A 22,515-nucleotide genomic window follows, 5' to 3' on the forward strand; every position below is an offset into this window, starting at 1 on the left:
GGGTCCTCACATAATTCTATATTTAAGATTTGGAATTCTCAATAGGCTAAAGGTCCAAATCCATTCAAATTCAATCACAAATACTATAAATCCAATTATAATTACCACGATCAGCCTATGTTGTAGTGTCTTTTAGTCCACATAGACAATGAGCCGAGTTTACTTTAATACCATCTATAACAACTTAGGAGTTCATCCAAAAAGACTAACTAGAATGTATTATATTAGATTTTTTAATCTTGTATCCAAGATCTATCCAATGCATAACCACTATAGGATTAAACACACATCAGCATAGATTCTCAAATTAATATTATATAACACAAATTACGAATCCACATGAATAGAGAAGTGAACACGTTTAAGGGGGCAATCTAGATTGAATTATGGTGTGAAAGTATGGTTTTCAAGAACAGTATTTAATACCTAATACACTGAAAGCAGAATTCCAATGTTGAAAAATCAAAGGAATAGGAAATAGAAAGCTGAGGAACAAAAGAGCTATTCTAATCTCATTTTTTTCCAAACTCCCAACTCCAAGCTCACCTACTCGTAGCACATGCAAGATATTATTCGAATAAAAATCGAGATCTTCATGCTCATCTCTCTTTCTTCCAAGTCCTTCGGCCACCTTCTTTTATGGCATGGCAAAGTAAGTCAAGCCATGCTCCTTCCTTTGTTTCAAATCTTCACTAGGCTTGAATTATTTTCCCCACTTGGAACGAAGAGAGGAGGGGGGGAGGAAGTGAAAAGAAAAGCTCATCCTATATCGACACTATCTCAACTTCCTCGTGAAAGCTTTTTCAGTCACATCTAAGACGTGTACTTGTTCTAACTGTAGAAAGCTTCTGTTCCTCAGCTTTCTGTCCCATCCTTCAATATTCCAAGGATGCGGGTCTACCATGGACCTGCTCCCAGTTCACCTACAACCCCCTTCTCTTTTTCTCCTAATCTGTAGACTGGTCTGTTAAATAACAAGAAAGAGGAAAGACAACAGAAAGAGACCCTTACCCCCCACATCAATATTCAAACTTAGTACTTAAAAAAGGTTTATACCAAGACCTTGGACAAAACTGCACCTCCATAAAACAAACTAGGGGTTGTTTTTCTTATAAGGTGTTTTGCTGCACCAAGATCTTGTTATAAACCTTTCCTAGCTTCTCCAAATGAGTTCCCAGCCCAATCAAACATGCTGAATGGATCTGAAGCTCTCAGTCCCCTCTCCTCATCAGCTGGCTTGGTTTCCATGAATCCTTTCGAGAAGATGAGGCTCATCGGGTCAGGCTCCAGCTCTGCCAAATCTGCGAAGAAGTCATCGGGCTGATCCGAATCTGGGATCATGGGCTTGTAGCTCTGCTGGAACACCTGATCGAATTCATTATCTTCGACTGGATCCATGGCCTTCTCCATCTCTCTCGCTTCTTCTTTTATCGCAGGGGCGCTCGAGCTTGTTGCCTCCCTGGACTCTTCTTTGAGGCTTGCGGATGGTTTTTGGTTATGAGCGGGGTTCTTTGAAGCTGAAGAGCCACTCTTTGTGGGTTGGGCTCTTGTAGATCCGGCAAGTGCATTCCTTTGAGTTGGCCATGGATGGTTGTGCTCCGATGTATAGGTGATGACTAACATGTTGGGATCGGTTCGACTTCGCTCAACTTGCTTCCTTGCCGAGCATCCCTTCGAACTGCTGCATCTGTAATAGCCCCTGAATTGCATCGAACTCATCAGCCATCCGGAGTCTAAATATATGAATGCACCATATGGGGAAGAACAAGGGTTAAAAGAAACAAGAAGTTTTCGAATAAACTTGATGTATGCTGACGGAAAATGATAGCAATGTTTATCACTGAAATGAGCAACTTCTGTGACTAAGAACAATCCATTCTTTCATTAATAGTTATATATAAAAAAAAAACCATTAGTTGTAATGCAAAGTCTCTGTTGCTTTAATTCATTGAAAAAAATAATGTACGAATAGTAGAGAGAATTTCAAGGAACAAGGCCAACAAGACCTTGATATATGGTTATAATTTTTTAACAATGTTTATTTCGTAAACTTGAAACTTATACGACAAACAAATCATGAAGTCCTCCTGGATTAAGATAGAAAATGTATTAGGTGTAATTAATTTTAAAATTAATGTTGCTCCAACTGGCATGTGTTTTCAAAGTCGTGATTTGAATTAGTCATGTGAACTTTAATTTAAGAGAGACAGTAGCACAAAATGGACTTGAAAAAATTGCTTTCTTTCTTCTACACAGGATCCCTTTTCCCTTCACATGCTTTTTCCTATATGCAAGGATGATTAGAGGATGCAAGATGATGCTTGGAGCCATGGCATCCACCCTTGAGGAAATTAAGGAAACAGCAGAAAAAGGGAGAGAGAAATAGTATTTTCACAATAATAAAAGATGGATCAGAAATACTAGTTTAAATTTGCTTGGTAATCATCACAGCCTTATTCTATTCTTCTCATTTGACTTCTACATTAGCAACTCATGTGCTTCGGCCGAAAATTAAGAGGATGGAAGAAGAAAAAAAAAAGACCTTCCAGTGAAGGAGAATCTGGGATTTCATCAGCATGTGATGATGGGGAGAATTACCTTGGATAAGGGGATCCCTTGATGGGTTTTTGACCATATTTCCTCCAAGCCCATAGATCAGAGGGAACCACCTCTCCACTAGGTCTGTTGCTTGCTGCTGCTGGTGCTGGAATGCAAACCACTTTCTTTGCCTGGCTTTTTCTACAAAGATTAAGAAGAAGGCCAGTTAATTTTCTTCGTCTAAATTCTAACAGAATGATGAGGGAAAAAAATGAACGAAGGAAGAAAGAAAGAGAGAACGTTCTGGTAATTAATTATTGCCTATATTGTTCAACTTTAAGCTGTTCATAAATTCTGACAGAAAAAAATTAAAGGGCATCAAGATAGGGATGGAAGAGACCCATCCTTTCGGTGGGTTTGGCAGCAAAAGTTTCAGATAGCAAGAATGAATGGTAAGCTTGTGCTTGAACTCATGACGCATGAACTAGTCTTTAGGCATCTGTATGTGTATGCGTGTTTGCGTGCTATTTTAGCTATGCCTTGTGACCACTTGAAAACCAAGTCTACGGTTGGCATCATAAAAGAGAAAAGCCCCATCTTTTATGACCCAAATCCTTGGATTTCCATCAAGTTTTATGGTCAATCACACAAGATTACTCCTTTTACATCATTCCCATCAGAACCCACTTCCTATATTGTCTTTACACTTAAATGTCAAAGACTTCCCCATTAGGCTCCCACTTCAGGTTAGATAAGTTTAGTGATCTTTGCCTATCGTTTCCATCAAATCCCACTTCCAACATTATTTTCTATGGATCCACCGGAGGAAAAAAAAAATGAAAAGCAAAACAATTAAGCAAACCATGGCCTTTGACCTGAACATTTTTTTTTCCCTGCCTGGATTTCTTAAAACAAGAGCTGGAAAAAATTTCAGGTTTCTTTCATCAAAGTGTTCAAGAATCGAACGATCCGAACCTTCGCTTGATCCCGGTAGTTCGAGGGGACGAGATCTGCACCCCAGCGGTGGGATCCAGTGGGCAGCCGACGGAGCCACCAGCCATCTTCACCATGTCGCCGGTTACTATTGGAGAAGGCTTGATCGCTCTCGGCGAGAGCGGAGAATTCTTGCTGGTGCTCGGCGAGATCTGAAGGACCCGGGAGAAGATATTACAAGGCGATCTCATCTCCTCACCCATCAGCATCTTTTTCTGCTCTACGAGGCCATTGCTGCCGCCACCGGCGCCGGCATCGCCACCCTCGGGGCTCATGTTGACCAGGCCCGATGTCGTGCTTGGGCTGCCGTCGTAGAACTCCGAACCGACCAATTGGTCGAGCAGCGGGTCTCGGAGGTTGGCGAAGGGGTCGCCGAAGTCGCTGGCCGGGGCCTGGGTTGACGGTGGGAAGGTCGCGGGCTCCGAGAGGAGCTGCCAGTCGGCGATCGGGAAGTCGGCGCTCGAGGGACCGCCGCGCCCGCCCGCCCGGACGATGTCAGCGAGGTCGCCCTGGTCATTCTCCATCCTTTGCCAAAAGAAGTCACACATGACTTCTCTGATAGCTCAAAGAAGGCCGGAAATCTAAGCTTGGATTGTGTAGGTGATCTGATGGCTGCTGCACCAAAGAAGCACCGGACACATGCATCAAGAGAAGCACCAGAAGGGAGAAGGGGAGAGAGATGGGACGCAGGCTACAACTCAAGGATGTTCTTAAATGAATCAAAAGTAGTAGTTTCTAAGAGGACAAAGAGGAGAGAGAGAGAGAGAGAGAGAGATGACCTTTTATTATATGCACAAAGACGCTGACTTTTTCATGGTAGAGGCTTCTCCATACGCAACAAAGAGAAAGGTAGAGAAAGCGAAGGGAAGAGTAGATTATTATTAATACAGCTACAGAAAGCAAGGGAGGAGTGGGAGAGGTGTACTATATGGAGAATGGGGTGGTTTTATCATGGAATATGGGTGGGGGGACTGGTGGATGGAGAAGAGTCCAAATCCATATAACTATTGTGGTTTGATTATTCTTTGGCGGTGCGTTTAGCCTTTTGCTTTTGTCTTATTTTCTCTCTTTGATGGGTTTCTTTGGCAAAAAAAAAAAAAATCTTGGTTATTTGAGACCAAATGTGGGAAATGAAAGAGAAAGAGGCGGCAAGCTGCCGCATTTCACGGCTTTGGTACTCCTTCTATTCTCTCTCTCTCTCTCTCTCTCTCTCTCTCTGTGTGTGTTTTTTTTTCTTTTAATGAGTCTCGAATCTTGATTCCTTTGGAGGGAGTCTTTGAGATGATGGTTCATGTCATGCTAATCTCTCGTGTTACACAAAGATCTCCTTTCAATTCTTGTGGTCTTTCAGAATGTTGAAGGCTTAGTACATGAGCGTGTAACTGCAAAATAACATGATGAGAAGAAACACTTTTACCTTCTTTGAGGTTCACCTCCGAAGTCACACAGGTTCTCTGTTCTTTTATTGAAAAAATGAATTGAGAGGTTGCAAAGAGGAGATATTTTGTTGAATGGAGCGGCAAAAGGAAACCTTAGACAAAAAATTGCATCACAAAATTTCTTACAAATATAATAAATTCATATTTCTCGAATTGGGAAGTTGTGTTTCTGAATTTGGGTTCAGGTTGTATCTTTCACACAAAAAATTATTGATCTTTTTTCATGATGTATTGCACCCCATGCAGCTCTCAAAGCACTCCAAGCTCTCCCATTTATCATCTTGCATAGATCTCGAAACGATGTTTGTACAATCTATCGGTGGATTCATGCGAACGAAGGTGAATTATGCTTTCGTGCGAATTATTCACTCGTTCTTAAAACCATCATTCTTAAGATCAAAGAGTCGGACAAAAAAAGGAGGAGAGATTTCGGTTCCTGGTTCTCCTATAGCTAGATTCTTCGGAACCATAAATGGAATTCCAACTCAGCATCTTTTGAGATTTTGAGACCCGTGCCCCTTGAATTTTGAATTAAAACATAAAAACCAGGCTATATTCCAGAACCAAATTTAAAAAAGAAGGAAAATTGTATAACTCATTTTTTTAAAAAGAATAGTAAATTTAGATTTCTCAAATTGAAAAGTTTTATTTTCGAATTTTAAAACATAGAAACCAAGCTATATCCCAATGGTACCTCTTAGGGATTAATGCTAGGGAATGCATTATATCCACATGGATGGTTGCCTGGGCCTCCTAACGTAAGCTGGCAACTTAACAATCAATCACTTTTCTGGTGACTGGTATGATTTACCAAACCCCTTATGCCACGTGGAAAAGGAACTTTTCTATATACATAACAGGCTCCGCATAGCATCATTTATTTGGGAGGAGCTATGCCGAATTGTTTCTTTCCCCAGTTATTAGATACCCTCTTTCTTTCAAGAGGGAAAAAAATATTTGTATGACAAAACATATCTAAAATACCATGGTTAAAATCATGCAGAACTATAAACATGTCATGATTTGCAATATACTTAAGCACTTATTTTATAGTTAACGCTAAATTAGGGCCAGCAATGCTTGACCTGTTTAACCTGTTTTACATGATTTAACCCATTGCAGATGGTTACCTATTTAATTAAATGATTGGGTTCAAGTTTGGATTTTTGACCCGCTTAATAAAAATATCTGAGTTCGGTTAATATATTTTTGATTTATCATATACCTGATTCGATTCGTATCATATCCGACCCTACTCGATTGCCACCCTTATGCTAAATATCAAGTTCACAATATCGATACTATTGTGAGACATGTAACATCTACAATACATTGCAAGAGAATATAATTTAATGTAAAACTCAAAAAAAAATGTAGAATATATGGCATGGATACATAAACACGTCATATAATTTTCATTAGCATGCAAACCCACAGTGTGAGACCATAAAACACCCTGAAACTATATAATGTAATATACATATATAGATAGATAGATAGATAGATTTGTGGTCAGCCGCTTTTCATCTACATGCATATAATTCTAAAACTAACCAAGGCAAGAATTTAACTAAAATAGTAAGCAAAACATCAAATATTTTATTCTACAACTTGATTTATAAGGGTTTTTTTGCATACACGTGGTTTTTGGCATACAACTTGACATCTTAAATATTTACGTGCATCCACATGCATATAATCCACAACCAACTTTCTTCTATTATTTTGGATATCAACTAATCTTTTTTTAGTTGATAAATTTTATTTCATTTATGCATTTTTCATTTTCTTCGGCTTTCAAAAAATTGTCACACGGATTAGCTCGTTAAACTATAATTCATAATTCTAGCTTTCATGATTTAAGATGTCAAACACTTCAACAGAATTCAAGTCACTCATTTTATGCAAGTTACCATATCAAAGGCTCTTTGTTTTCCAGAAAAGATAATTTTCCTAACAATTGATTGAACTCCTACCAGCATGGAATTGATAGCATAAACTTCCCCATTTAGGGTTACTTCCATGATGCAGCGCTAATTAAAGGGCAAATCATAAACTAATGGTTCTAGTCTTCTTTGAAACAGTAGCGGTTATCATTTTTTTAAGTAGTAAAAACTTCTGATTGAAGTGCAGACCAATTATTAATAGCAGGATAGAATCAAAGATATTATCTTACAATGCTGATGATGTAATAGAGTTTGCAACAATCAAAATCAATTACCTATGCTAACTGTATCCATTTAAGCAATCCAGACCTCCATGATAGGCACATATTTGTTTTTTTATGATCTAGGCAATAGATTTGCTTTGTTTTAATCAGTTTTTGGATCTTACACTCCGTGACCTCTCCACCATCAAACAATGAGAATTAAGGAAATTTAAAATTCTTCACAGCTTTTTTTTAGTTCCAATTGCAAGTCCCATTTTACCTAATTAACACCTTAAACCTCTAAGTGTTGTCCTGGATTTGGGAGGGCCTCTTGGTCATTTGAAATGCCATGATAAAGGTTCAAAGTAGAACGAAGGTTGCTTTCACAGGGAAGTCCCTTTGAATCCAAGGCAATATTATAAAACTTGTTTTCGTTGCCAAGGATATAAAAACTTCATCACTTATCTTCTAGTCCATTATCTTTTTCAGAGAATGAAGTAAGGTTTACGGAAACTCATTTGGTCAAAATTGTTTTGTTTGATGAGTTTTATAGATGATGTCTGAGTCGGCATTTGCTAAACTAAAAATCTATGGCTGATCATAGATAATATGGAGACAACTGATGACTATGATCAACTTAATTACCTATTGGCCACCAAATACATGAAATTGTGACCCCAATTTGAATGATGACTATGATCAACTTACCTATTGGCCACCAACTTACCTAATTTTTTGTTGATCAAAGATATATTCGATCAATCTCCAAGCGGATTGAGGCAGTTGACCACAAGCATTCAAATTGATAAATCGCCAGCAGTGGTTCGAGAACCAGCTTACCCAAACCATCTTACTGCTTGCTCTGGCTTTCCTACATAATTTCTGGCTCAATCCGTGGAGCCACAACAAGAAAAATACGAAATCGGTGATGAAAAAGACAACAATTTTGAATAGGACTATGGTAAAAGGCAAACAAAATTGCTTGGTTCTACTTCAAATGTCAACAGTTCAAACTGAACCAAATCTGACCATCAGGGCTGGGCTAGTTTTGTCTTTTATAGTTTAAACTATAAGCTGATACATTCCAAATAATATAGAGAGAGTGCAACAAAGTGAGGAATCACCACTAAAGTTTACAGTAGTCAATGCAAACTTGACTATATTATTTCATTCTCCACAAGCTCTTGCACCACTTTAAGTTTAAGGGTTTGACTCACAGCTCCAATAATGAGTCAACTCAGTGAGGGTTGAGAGTACCCTTAGGCACAATTGGAGTGTGTTTTTTTGGATGTTAGTGTAGTTCTTTTAACAATGGATAGGACAGCTTGTATCTACTCACAACAAGCACTTTAGTTGGGGACTTTTCAACAGACCTCCGTAAGGTTCTCTAGGGTCTTTGGGATTAGGAGAGATTGAAATTGACCCTTGGACTAGAGGAAGATAGGTGGAGTTAAAACAATTCTGGTCTTAGGAGTTTGTTGGAGCTGGATATATATTAATATTGGTGAATTGAATTTTGGGGATGCACATCGAAGAGGTCTGGAAATCAACTTGCTTCTTATTGTATGCGAGTATACGAATTGGCTTTGGGGAACACAGTCGTTATATATTACTTGTAAGTAACATGTTATAAATGCTAGTTTAAAGTAATGCCTGGAAATTTGTTTATTAGGCAGAGAATCTTGAGAACAGAAGGTAATAATATTCTAGTGAGGCTGCAATCAAAAGATTAAGTGCTTCAAGAATGCTCATTGTTATCAACTTGTTAGAGTAGGATATACATATATGCACATACTATGTGAGGAAGTATTTCATAGCTAACTGTATTTCAGATATTAGGAAGTATTTGATTAGAGGAGTGCCAAAAGTCCAAAAATATGCAACTTCTCAGTTTACAGTAAGTTGATATTGTAGCAAAATCTTTTTCAGTTTATACAGCATTTTCATTCGTAACAGTGTATTACAGTGTATCAGATAGTACTGCAGTGCCATTGACCAGTATAACAGTCCTGCAACCCTATGCACTGGTAAAGCAACAATAAAAGACGTTTTATAATATTTGTACTTGTGGTTTGCAGTATGAATGCTTATAATTGCAAGAAAAAGGAGAAGTATACCGTAGTTGCTATTAGATTTTCTTGCAAGTTTACATTCAGATACCTAAACTTGGGTATTTGGGTTCTTGTATCTGTGCTTTGTGTATTTGTTTATATTTGTATGTGTATAGGCCAATAATTGTTACCTTAGTATGTATATATGTATATATGTACATACATACCTGAATTTATATTTAATTGGTACTCATACATGGGTCATATGAAATGAATTCCAATGAGCTATTATTGACAATATAGCCTTCTTCTAGATGAGAACTCGAGGAGGTGGCCACGATTAGCCATGGGCTATATCTGACATCATGATACTTTTGGAGATCATAAAGGATAATCTTTTGTAAAGTATATAGTAGTAGAAGCTAAAAAGTTAGGCAAAGGTTTTTACTGGTTTTAATATATAATAGGCTTCTAGTTTAAAGCAATGAAGGATAAAGATTGACAAAGTGTGATGCTGTTCTTTTCGAGTTTTAGTGTTTCCTCCATAAAATTAAACTTTGATAATGAGGAGACTGGCTCTGATGCAACATTTGATCAGGGTTCTTTGGCCTTTATGGGTAGTTAAAAGTTATGCTCCTTTTATCTTGTATTCTAAGAACCGAAAGGGTCAAGGAAAGGAAAGATTTCATATGCGATGATGTGTTATCACCAATTATTTGATGTCTTTGATGTGTGTGTATTGTTTGGTCCCCTCTTTCTCTACTTTTCTTTTTCTTTTTGGTAAATTGTGGTAGATAATGCATTGTGGGGTAATATATGTAAAGCGTTGTTGGGGGAGAGGAGGGTGAGCCAATGATCATTGAGAGAACCACTGACCTCTTTCTCAGGTTGATAGGACCCTTTTAGGATCTTCAGTATTGAGGATCCTTTAAAACAACAAATGGGTACCAACAAAGCCTTCTTGGCACCAATTTCTAACTCATTACAACTATTCTATGCACTCACACTTTGACATCCTTCCCATTTTGCTTCCCTTTGGAGTTGAGTACGTCATGTCTCTAAGGTTGTATCACATAATCAAGAGATATAAAGCACACAATGGCGTAGTAATGAAGATCTACATGATGACATTGATTTCTCCTCCATGCATCACTGTTAATATTATTAGACTTTTTTAATAAATGCTGGTAAAGACCAAATCAAGAGCCATCTGTCTATCTCATTAGCTTTGGGAGTGCAAGAGATCTAGTAAATGCCTAAATGATGCCACCAATGTCTCCCAGAAAGACTCAGTGATGCATGATTTTTTTGTTATTAGTGATGAGCACCTAAACAAACATTCAAAAGCCCCTAAATCAATGACCCACATGATTCTCTCTCTCTCTCTTCTCGAAAAAAAAGAAAAGAAAAGAAAGAATCCCTTTTGATGATGCCTAGTAATTAAGAATCACATGAGAATCTTAATTAATGCGTAGATTGATGGAAGTTTGAACTAGATTTTTTTTTTTTTTTGGAAAGCATTGATTACATATAACCTATAATAAAGTGTCCACTTGGCTATGCAGCTAGCTCCTCCTCAACTCTACTACAATATTACCATGAACCAATGCCCTTTGGGTTAGTTATGAAATCCCCCATGATTTAGATTTGCACAACTAAGGGCATTCAATGGACACAAACACAACTAGTCCCACGTTCATGCATGAACAAAATCCCACTAGGGAACAAGCTCTCACTGGGATTCTCTGAGCCTCCTGCGCTCCCTTCAAAGCCTGTTTTCCAAGAGCTGGAATCAGAAGCATCCACCATGTGATCCAAACCTTTATTCAATTCATCTATGAGGGCCCATTGGCCTACATTTTATATCTTTATGCAATCACAATTGCACCACCTCCTCTAATGCTGACAGCAGGCATCTTATTTATATATGTATGTATGTATATATATATATACACACATAATTTATATATGCATGACGTTATGCTTAAATTAATCCTACCGAGAAGGGCTAAAAGTCATGCTTGACAACCGTACGGGTCTTGCATGGCAACAACCATGTTGATCCACACGCATGTCATGTGTGACACATCATGACATCACCAGTGTAAGCCATGGTCACAATTTTCTTCAAAATAGTGAAAAAAATCATGGCTAATTCACCAGTTTAGGCCATCAACTTTCGTTCACCACATATATTTGACAAATTATATTAAGGTTAAGGTGATTTACTAATATTCAACTTATAAAGATTACTATAGTCTTCCATATCTAGCCATATATGTTTTTTATGAAGTTTGATATGTATATATTTCTTACATTTTTTCCAAAGTACATTGTAATTCTAAACTTTTTATGTAAATTTAATCAAATATGACAATATAAATATTTTGAATGATCTGAATGTTTGTATCAATGTAAATATAATACATGTTTATATTGTTATAATATGTGTTTTATGATACGCATTTGTATTTTTATTTTTTTAAAAAAAATTTACAAATTTCGACGCTTTTAAGCTTCGGTAAACAAAGGTTGTGGCACGCCTACATCGACACTTTAAAGCGTCGGCAAACAAACATTGTGGCACGCCTATGCCGATGCTTTTACGCGTCGGTGAAAAGCGAGAGGTCGCCAACACTTTAAAGCGTCGGCAAATGCCATTTTTTCCGGCGTTTATAAAGCGTCAGAAAAGCCTTATTTTTGCCAATGCTTTCACGTAGCGTCAGCAAAAATTTTTGCCACTCCGGTATCGCCGACGCTTTTGCGATGCTTCTATTCTATAAAAAGCGTCGGAAAAAATGAGTTTTCCTGTAGTGTTGTCTCAATTGTTTTTTTTTCTTCTTATTATTTTTTCCAAGTGTCTTTTTTTTCTTTTTTTTAAATGGTTGGCCCCAAACTTCAACGGTCATAGGATTGCCTCATCCTAACCAAGTGAGCTTGGGAATTGGGATAATTGACCCTGCCAAACCTTTGAAGAGGTTTGCCTGCAACTTATGCTTGCTACTAATTAAGCAGGCAAGAATTCTTGGTAGGGCTCCTCGTCTAGGAGTACAAAGCATGTGTCTCCCTTAATATGAGGGGCATCATCCCCTAGGGAGGCCAACTCTTAACGGTGAGGCCATACCTCGAGAACATGAGGTCTTCATTTACAAATGCCTTTGGGAACTGCAGATCCAAGTTTTCTTCCTCCAACTTTGCAAGCTATTATATTTTAGGGTAATTAAGGGTGATGTTGTGCCTTGGAAAGCGTGGCACGTGGCCCTTCTACATGTGATTTAAATGGCATAGGGAGGGCTTTGCTTCCAATGAGAAACTTGGTGAGATTTTTGCCCCACATTGGTGGTGGGAAAAGGATTCCCAACAACTCCAATTGGAAGAGGTGTGGCTTTACATTACTTTTCGATCGTAATGTATTTTGAATATATATTCTGTGTGGACCGTGCAGGCATGTGTTTAGTTCCACATTGATTATTTGTCAAAAAGATTTTGGGCTCGTTTGGTTCGCGGGAAACATTTTTCCTCCTAAAAATATGATTTATGGGAAGCAGATTTCTGAAAAGAGGATATCTGGAAAAGTACTTTTGGTATGTTTGGATGACCATGAAAAAGTGATAGATTTTCAGAGTGCTTATGTTTGGTTGACCATCCAATTTCTTGGAAAAGTTATGTGTAATTCCTATTATACCTTTAATAAAAATTAGATCTTTAATGCTTCTTTAATGCTAAAGGTTTTTTTGAAAAAAAAATAAAAATGGAATGATTTCTGGCTCACGGGAAAGTAACTTTTTCATATTTCTCATGGGAAAGATTTTTCCATAAAATGTGGGAATCATAATCCCATGGGAATATAACTTTTTCGTCTCTTTCCTTTGAAAACTCCAATCAAACAAGAGGCATCTCATTACTTTCTCACTGACTATACTTTCCCCCCTTCTTTTTCTGTAAACCAAACAAGCTCTTTGGATAATTATACAGAACTAAAAAACTAAAAAAAAACACACACACTTTAATTACTAACTATTTAAAGTCATTGAAAAAAAGAACATAGAAGGTGAGACAGTCAGAATTCAGTATCAAGAGCATACAATATAGTTCTCTTCTCGGTATAAAAAACTAAGAGTTTTGATCTTGTATTCTCCTGACCACACTTATTTAGAGCTTAATCTCTCCAGCTCAAACTTTTATTTGATCAAAGCCCTAGCTAGAGTTACGTGGGCCAAGGCCCTGTGTGAACAATGAAAGAGGAACATGCAACCAGAAAAGGGCTCTAATTGTGCCACTTCAGAAGGAGAGCACGTGCGGAAGATTCTATCTCCACTCGTAAACGACAAGATCACGGGGTTTCCGATTGTCGATATCCATCAGCTACAGCGAACCAGACCTTATCAGATTACACGACCATTCAATGGCTGGGGCCGTGGCTGTCTTTATGTTTTCTTCTCGGTTCCTTCTCGCAGGAGGCGTCTCCAGTGCGGTGCTAAACCGGTGGCCGGTCCAACGAAACAGAGGTGCATGCGCTTTCATGAAGTCCAACATCACTGTTGCACAATCATGCACTTCAAGGCAAGACTTCTAACGAGAGGGCTCTAATCTAGAAGAGTTTAACTGCAGACATTGTGTTCCCATATCAATTTCTCCAGATGATTTTGCTTCAGTACTTAAAATCATTGAATTGAGCAATAATCGCTATGAGATCTATGCATAGATGAATAAATAGAGTTCGGAGATTTCATCACTTATCAATTTGATGAGTTCTTGGCCTCTACTCATCATAAACCAAAAGTTTCATGCATTACAACAAATTTGAAACAGGCCGGTGCTAAAAAGTGAGGGCACTTGGATTAATACAGTTTCAATGAAATGATAATCTTTAACTTTCAGAGTATCAAGGTCACATCATTGATACAAAAGTGAGGGCACCAAGAAGAGTGAGGAATCTCAATCAACTGGCCCATGATAACCCAGGGCCCCTGCTCGACGACAACACAAGTTGAGTGGCCCACGCAGAGGGTCACACGATCTTGACCAGACGGATATGATAAGATGTATCAAGGATCAAAGGGGAGGAAAGGACATGGCACCTCCTCCTCCCTGCTTCATTTTCTCCTCATATTGTGGACTCCCCCTCCCCCACCACCAAACACCAAAAGCCAAGAATCCCCCTCGGCTCCTTTCTCCGATGGAATGATGGGGTTGGCCGAGCAATGCATGCAAGAAAGGTGGGGAGAGACAGAGAGAGAGAGAGAGAGAGAGAGAGAGAGAGAGAGAGACCATGCACTCACAAACCCCTCTGAAGGAGAAGCCAGAGAGACATGGCTCAAATCCCAAGCAGCAACAGACCACCCTTTGCCGAGTGCTCACTGACCTCAGCATCCATAACATCTCTTCCTCTGCTCTCACTGCTCCGGCAAGTGTAGTTAACTGGTGCATGTCCTTTTCCCATCAAGTGGGCTTCACATGCACAAACGCCTCAGCATATTCGCACCTACATCTTTGTTTGCTCGGTTCCAGTGGAAAATAACAGGAATATTCGTGGCCATGGCTGCATTCGTATGATAGCTGAAATACCTGGCATATTGGGGAGGAAGATAAAGAGTCAGGTAAATGATGATGTGACACAGATCCTGGGGAGAAAAACAAATGATATGAAAGATTAAACAGAAGTAGGAAGGCTCTACCACCATTCTTCTTTTGCTTTTTGACTGTGGACGTTCGCTTTGGATGCTGTCCATTCTGTTCCAGTTGTCAAGCTTGCAAGTTGTTGATATGAATGATATGATGGGTATGAGCTGCGGATTAAAGCTATGGCTCAGGAATTTCGAGAACTGTTGTTGGCAAAGCAACAGGGTGCGAGCTTTCCTGGACAGGCTAATCTGGAGTGGTTGCCATTGTGCAACAGGGCATATAAAGCATTGAATCTTACGGCGCAATCCGGTAGATAAGGATTGCCAGAATTCGAAAAGTTCAATTTCAATACCAAAAATGATTGGATAACTGAACTCTTTTGGCTTCGTCAGTCTTCATCATTTCTGCGCTCATCAAGCAATATATAAGTAATGTCAGCAATATCAACAAAAGATTCCAGTATCATACAGAGAACAGGATGGACTAATAAGTGGGAGATTACTGATGGGTGCACCTTTTATATCTGTTTGTACTTGTCAACGCATGCAACATAGTGGAATGGCAACAGAATGGGAGACAACCATTACAAAGACCTCACAAATAATTCCCAAAAAAAACAACAAAAGAATCTGCAAAAGAAAGCAGGAGAATATTTCAGATATAATCAAGTCACAAAAAAAAAGATTAATATTGTTTATCCAAACCACAGGTAAGTAAATGTCAAAAGCATTGATCACCTAAAAATTACAGAAACAAGTTTACACAAAAATGAATGTTTACGATCCCATTCAAACGATCTCCTTCTGCAACAAGGATGGTCTTTCTCCCTTTAGAAGTATTCGCTACCACTGCAGGAGTACATTACTAGCACAAAATGAAGAAACTAGAATTTAACTATAATGGATCTATGATACTTGTGCATCTTTAATATCTTTTGAGGCATAAGCTCAAAATTAGTTACATTGCCTATAACAACCCAGAAACTCACCCAAATTTTTTTTGAGTTTTTTGGTCCTGTATCAGTACCCAAGATCTCCTCGGCGAATAACCGATGTGGGACTAAATATACGCTCGCATGGGTCCTCACATTGACCCACTCGGAGATTTTGAACTTGTGACCCCAGGCTACCGAGACCAAATTTCGGCATATTCTAGCAGACCACACGTAAAGGTGTCCATCAACAAAGGATCATGGATGATGAGCACAGCCCTCACCAGCTTAATTTGTCTGACTGGGCTATCATGTTTCAGGTATAAATCAGGGTTATAAGCAAAGTTAAATTCTTTCTGAGAAAGATCGGAAGAGAAAATATCAAAATCATGTTTGTGATATAAAAAGAGAATCTGCAGCATTGGGAAGCTTTATGAGAGAAATCATAAGAAAAAGCATGTTTATAGTCAACAGAGAATTCTTGAAGGGAAGACAACCTGCCAAGTTGTATCCAATATCCACTGCCTAAACAGGAAAATTAGGAAGAAGAAGTAAATAATATATGAATATGAACTATGATTGAAGACAACATACGAGATTCATATGTAATCATAGATCAGAATTTGTTCATTGTTGAGCCATTAATCATTCTTTAGCTGACAAGCCTCGTCCTAATCAGTTGGGATTCAATCCGATAATGGAGCTTCATCATTTCCGATGATGACAGGGCATACCATAAACTTACTCTCTCCATGTTCACTGAATCAATGATAACTTCAGCTTAATTATACTCCAAGATCTATGTTGAGAAATGAGTCATGAGATTATCATTTTTTTAAGTAGTCCACAGACAAAAAGAAAATAACAAAAAGAAAAAGGGTGAAGATCTCATCTTTTATTGTCATACAGTTTCATTCCATCAGTACAAAAATGAGCAAATCTAATCAAACTAAGAATGTTTTTTTTCTGAATTTCAACAAAGAAACCCCTAACCTTACTGTAAATAAGCATATAGGCAGCAAAAATCTGTCTTATATACATCATGGACCCGTAACTTATCAATCAAATAGTTAAAATCAACAGGATTTAGTAAACAGTGTAGGTTCAAATGACAAAACTGACTTAGGATGCAACAAAGATCAAGGAAAGATCAACTAACAAAGGCAACCTACCACAATTCTTCCATAATCACTTTCGCATTACCTCGCTCTCTTCCTGAATCCTTGTGCATTAAGTCAAAAATAAATACTGAATTCAATACCTGTCTTCATTTATGGGAAAAATGGTATCCGGTTTATTATCTTTAACCTTCTTGAAATTGAAGGTGTATATTGATGCAGATGATGTATATAACAATGGAACTTCCAATTGTGCAAGATTCAATTTTTGATATACTTATGCTAGTGTGGACCACTGTATCTATGCATTTAAAATACATTATCAATAGAAGCATGCTCCAATACTTCGAACTATGATAATATGGTTTAGCATTATATGGTCTTCTTTGTGTATCACTATACATTATATCGTTTCCCTTTACTATTTTCATGGTTTTTCCTAGAGAGACTTATCATATAAGGTTTAATTTTAAGGCATGCACCCTACGGTGAATTAATGTACATTATACCATTCCTCCTCCACCTCCTCCTCCTCCTCCCCTTTCTTTATAGCTCCTTTGATTGATAACTTCTTACAAGTTTGGTGGTATCGCTGTTGTCTATTGAGAAAGCAGATCATCCACTTCCACTCATTTACCAAAAATTCCAAAACACTTAATGCAACCCTAGGCTGTTTCATATTCACCCTACCGCATTGTAAGGTGACTTTGATTGTTCATACTCCCGTACATTTGAAGTGCAACATCAAGGATGATAGATAACGTGAGCAACTAGAACATTTACGAAAATTCAGTACCAAGACCCCCATTTGTCATACATTCCATGCCAAGATTACTCAATATATTCACCTTTGCCATTTTCTATATCTTAGGAACAGATTCTAGACATGCTAATAGTCCCCAAAAAAACTCGATATTTAAAACCCAGAAGACCTTGTGCATCAACCCACTTATCCCACCATCCATTAGTTGTTGCTGGTCAAATTTGACCATGATCCAAATTTCCTTTAAACATAATCAAAACTATAAAACTAAAGCATCATTGGCTTTGATACCTCAATTGCTAGGACTGCTTGAGTACGACATTTCACTTAACTTGCACCAGTCAACTTGGATTTAGAGGGAAAAAAATATAAACCAATGTTGAGCCCCAAAATCTTAAGTCTTGTGCTCTCAAATCTCTCTCTAAACTCTGATTTACCACTCTCTTTTTTCTCCATGAAAATTGGTTGTTGTTGCCAAGAAAAATGATGGGTAGGAGTGATGGCAAAACTATGAAGCCCCAAAACCTAAGCCCCTCATTTACAACCTCTCTCTTTGAAGTTTGATCTTCCTCTATGCTCTCTCTTTTCGTGTCCAAGATGATCACAATTGCTGAAAAGAATAATAGTCACCTTCTAAGAGGAAAAGTAGTTGCGGTCACCAAGGAAAAGTCCTAGGGCTGTATCCCTTGGCCTTTCCTCAATCTCTTGCTCTCCATCCTCTTGCCCTTTTTCTTAATCATGTGGAAAGAGAAAATAAATAATCACCTTTGCTGGAAAGAGTGAATTGTCATCGCCATTACTAAGGATGTGGTAAGATAGTTCTGACACCTCCTTTATTCTCCAATATTAATAGGTCAAACCCCTGACTTGTGACTAAGCCACCGAATGGAGGAGCATCCAAGCTAGGTTCTAAAATATTATAACAGATGTGCACTGCCACACATCCACCCCACCCCTCCCCTCCTAGTTTCATTATTTAGCATATATAAATTAACTTTAGATTTTATAAATTAGTGTGTTGAAATTACTGATTGGCTTGAATAGGAAGAACAGGTTAAATCATCCTTGGTGCTTTTCCTATGTATGTGGAAATATATTAGAGTTTGGTTATTCCTTTTCTGATAAATGATAAATCATCACAGAAGTATGGGTTGAATATGAATAATTATTATCTAAGTACTACCTCGAAGGACCAGTCATGAGCTAAATGAACAATTATCATTTCCTTTCCCATTTCTTCACCATGTTCCTTTATCCATTCAACCACTACTATCACATTTTGGTATCAAACTGATCAATCAAACAAACTAAATTCTAACTAGGAAAGTTGCTCTCTTAGTGACAACTGTAAAAAAATAGATGAATCAAAAAATTGTTCAACATTGGAGAACACACAAATGAAGATGATCAATTTGTATAACATCCTATTTTTGGTACCAAACCATTTTACTTTCATAACATGTCCTCTTCTCAACTAAGCTATTTATGAGCACTTTACAAAGTACAAAGTAATGCTTAAAGAACAACATTGTGACAGCAATAACAGCAAAGCAAATACTTCTTGACAGCACACAAGTGCATAGAACAGATCATCAATTAAGCCATTATATAAGTGTTAACCATCATTATATCAGATTATATGATAGTAAAACTAATCATCATTCTAAAGTCTCGGTGATCTAAAAAAAACCCAATAATAATAATAAGGAACTTAACTGAGGTAACTGCAGAGCATCATATAAAACAGATTATAAATTATATTATATGTGTTAACCATTATTATAACGGATAATATGATAGTCAAACCAATCATAATTCTAAAGACTCAGAGTGATCTCAGGAAAAAAAATCTAAAAAGAATAAGGATCATAACTGAATTAGAAAGGGAAAAAAAAAAAAAGAGGAGGAGAAAGTAAAACCTTTTCTCACGCAGAGACAGGTCTCCTCCACGGCAATCCACCAAGCGGCAACCTAAGAAGACAAAATCAGAAGATCATAATTTGTTGAATAAATTTCTCAATTTTGATTACACCTAACTCCTAAGGGAATAGAGAGGGATTAGAGAAGAATATGGCACCGATTTTTGAATCGACCGTCCAATTGAGGAGGGGTTTCCCATCTCGATGGACGACAACGACATTGGCCGAGCAAGCGCTGCGCCTCGGCGTCTTCCCTTTTCTCTTACAGCCTGAGAATGGGATGGATCACTCGCTACAGGAGAAACCTTAACCCTAGCCCTAATACACCATGGCCGAGCTTTCTAGCCCTCAAGCAGCAAACGGTGAGTGCCGCTATCCCGCCTTCTCCGATTTTGGTGTTGAGAACTAATTTGGGTTGTAGCCAAAAAAACAAAAAAGAATCCCGGCATATTTTTTGCCGATTAATAGTATTGTAGAGATTTAAATTACTCGTAGTTCCTTGTGTGAGATGAGTATTATTTTTAAGGAACAAAAGTCAGATGGGACAGATCATATGGAATATCTTATGGGGTCGGACTTGTTTTGAAACTCAAAAGTCAAATAGAAATAGGATGTCAATCTTGTAACTTTAAAAAAAATAAAAATTAAAAATTATAGCGCCAAAAGAGATCATCCACATCTTTTTTTCTTCCTCATGCAACCTCTCCATCTATCATCTTCCTCATCGAGCCATCTATCCCATTCGTGGGATCTTTCTTCTCCTCCGAGTCTCTTTCTTCTCTTCCAAATACTTCTCTTTTTTCTAGAATCTTTGCATATATGAGTTTATAGAATCTAAAAAATGATATGCATATAATTTTTTATGTTATACAAAACTATGAAACTATGTATCAGTGCTAATGAACACCATATTCTGAAAATATGTATCAATTCACCTAGAAATGTGTATTAGCTTATGATATGATTAATTTGTCTGGTGTGTATCGCCTGATCATGTAGTGTATATTGGTAACATGCATGTTCTGAAAATTATGTATCGATTTACCTCGAGGTGTATATTAGCTTACGAGATTAATTCATTTGGTGTGTACCACCTAGCCATGTAGTGTGGACTAGTAACAAACATATTGTGAAAATTGTGTAGAGGTGTGTATCTGATCATTGTTAGGTGTGTATCAAATAAGTTTAGAGTATATATAAGAAAGTCGATAAATATGTATCATTGATCATGTAATGTGTACTGGTGAATATGATGTTATGAAAACTATATATTATTTGCGTGAAGATGTGTATTAGGTTGCTAAATAACTAATTTACTAAATGCGTATCATCTGATGGTGTACTGTGTACTAGTGTATACCATATTTTACAAATTGTATATCGCTTTATCTAGATGTCTGTATTAGCTTACTAAATAATTAATTTGTTTCGTATGCATTGCTTGGTCATATAATATATATCGTGATTTTTTTTATTTTTTAATCACAAAATTGATGACTTTGTTAATAGAAAATGTTTATGACTTTTGGTAGGGATACTAAAGAAAAACATGGTAAAATAAGAACCTCGCCCTATATTTTTTTTCTTTGGTGCCCAGGCCATATGATTTTTGTTCATTTTTAAGTTCTCTTGTGCATCCAATGGCCTAAAGATTTAGGTGCAAAATTGTCTTGTTTCTGACACGAGCTAAATTATTCATAAACCCTTAAGAGATAACTAATTTTTTCAAAGTTTTTCAACTGCTACAAAGAAACAATAGTAGTCTCGACATGTGGGACTAATTCAATTTCGTTGCAACCATTCCGTTCTAGAAGTGAATTAGTCACAGCTAGACTAGTTCACTCTGCATGTCACGTTTATCATGAGGACAGAAGTTACTTGACAATTCATAGATGTTATTTAAATTATTTTCTAAGTCATGGAACAAGTTTGAGGATGCCATCTATAGACAATAGTTCATCGTTGCTGCAAAAAATAATCACTGGTTTAGTATTTAAAAAATTTAAAGTACCCGACTTGTTACCATTGAAAATTAGTCGATTTTTGCTGCAAGGATAAATTACTTATGTGTTGGGGGGAATAAAGTTTCCCCCAAATGACATAAATACCCCTAAGAAGCCGTACAACCTCCGACCCCGGACAGCCGAAGTCAGCGTCCGACCTCGGAACGCTCGGCCACAAGATGACCGACCCCGAAACCTCCGACCTAAGAGAAACCCCGATGTCCGAGGACCGTACTCTAACACCCTTCCGGCATTTATTGCGCATGGCCGCTGTAATCTCCGGCTTACTCCACCAATAATGCGGATCTCCGGCTTACTCCATAATAAATGCGGATCTCCGGCTTACTCCACCAATAATGCGGATCTCCGGCTTACTCCATAATAAATGCGGATCTCCGGCTTACTCCACAATAAATGCGCATGGCTCCTGACATCTACGGATCCCCGGCTCTCCACGGCAAATCGACCCAGCAGGGTCTAGTCGACTATGATAAGTCTCTGATCTCGGCCATACCGCCGACATCAGTGCAATGACTCGCCTGACCGAGCGCCGACCTGAACAACATGCCAAGCCGTACTACGGCCTCGCCCTGTTACATCACAGGTAAACCGACCCCCGCATATAAAAGGGAGCCTTGGCCTCCCAAGAGGGGATCGGAACATTCATACACCCAAAAATCACTGTTTATCTCCTTCTCCCCACTATTTGCCCCCTCCCTGACTTGAGCGTCGGAGGGCCGGCGCCGGAGAACCCGGCCACCGGTTCGTGTGCAGGCACCCGGACGGAGGACGCCGCCAGCCAACGGATCGCCGCCCCGCTGCGAGGACCTGCTGTTCCTTCTCTCCGACAGCCCCGGACGGAGGACGCCGCCCGCCGACAGACCGCCGCCCCGCCGTGAGAACGAACAGTCGTTTCCTCTCCTCGACCGAAGATTGCCCCCGGGTCCAATTTCCAGCAACAGTTGGCGCTAGAGGAAGGGCCCGAG

At 38.4% G+C, this 22,515-nt stretch overlaps 1 protein-coding gene and 1 long non-coding RNA gene across 2 annotated transcripts; both read right to left on the reverse strand.

Annotated features, from left to right (window-relative positions):
- Positions 1-352: 352 nt before the first annotated feature.
- Positions 353-4,347, reverse strand: LOC103706394 (probable WRKY transcription factor 14). The gene is made up of 3 exons (XM_008790480.4): positions 3,514-4,347; positions 2,599-2,739; positions 353-1,699 (listed from the first exon to the last, which is right to left on the reverse strand). The coding sequence occupies exons 1-3, from the start codon at positions 4,077-4,079 to the stop codon at positions 1,141-1,143; spliced, it is 1,266 nt and encodes a 421-aa protein (XP_008788702.2). The 5' UTR covers positions 4,080-4,347; the 3' UTR covers positions 353-1,140.
- Positions 4,348-13,889: 9,542 nt separating this feature from the next.
- LOC103706390 lies at positions 13,890-20,052 on the reverse strand. Its single transcript, XR_603966.4, has 5 exons — positions 19,685-20,052; positions 19,527-19,578; positions 15,310-15,424; positions 14,849-15,199; positions 13,890-14,738 (listed from the first exon to the last, which is right to left on the reverse strand). It is a non-coding gene; the product is annotated as an uncharacterized LOC103706390 (long non-coding RNA).
- Positions 20,053-22,515: the final 2,463 nt, after the last annotated feature.

This window comes from Phoenix dactylifera, chromosome 2 (genome assembly GCF_009389715.1).
Source record: "Phoenix dactylifera cultivar Barhee BC4 chromosome 2, palm_55x_up_171113_PBpolish2nd_filt_p, whole genome shotgun sequence".
Classification (NCBI taxonomy): domain Eukaryota; kingdom Viridiplantae; phylum Streptophyta; class Magnoliopsida; order Arecales; family Arecaceae; genus Phoenix; species Phoenix dactylifera.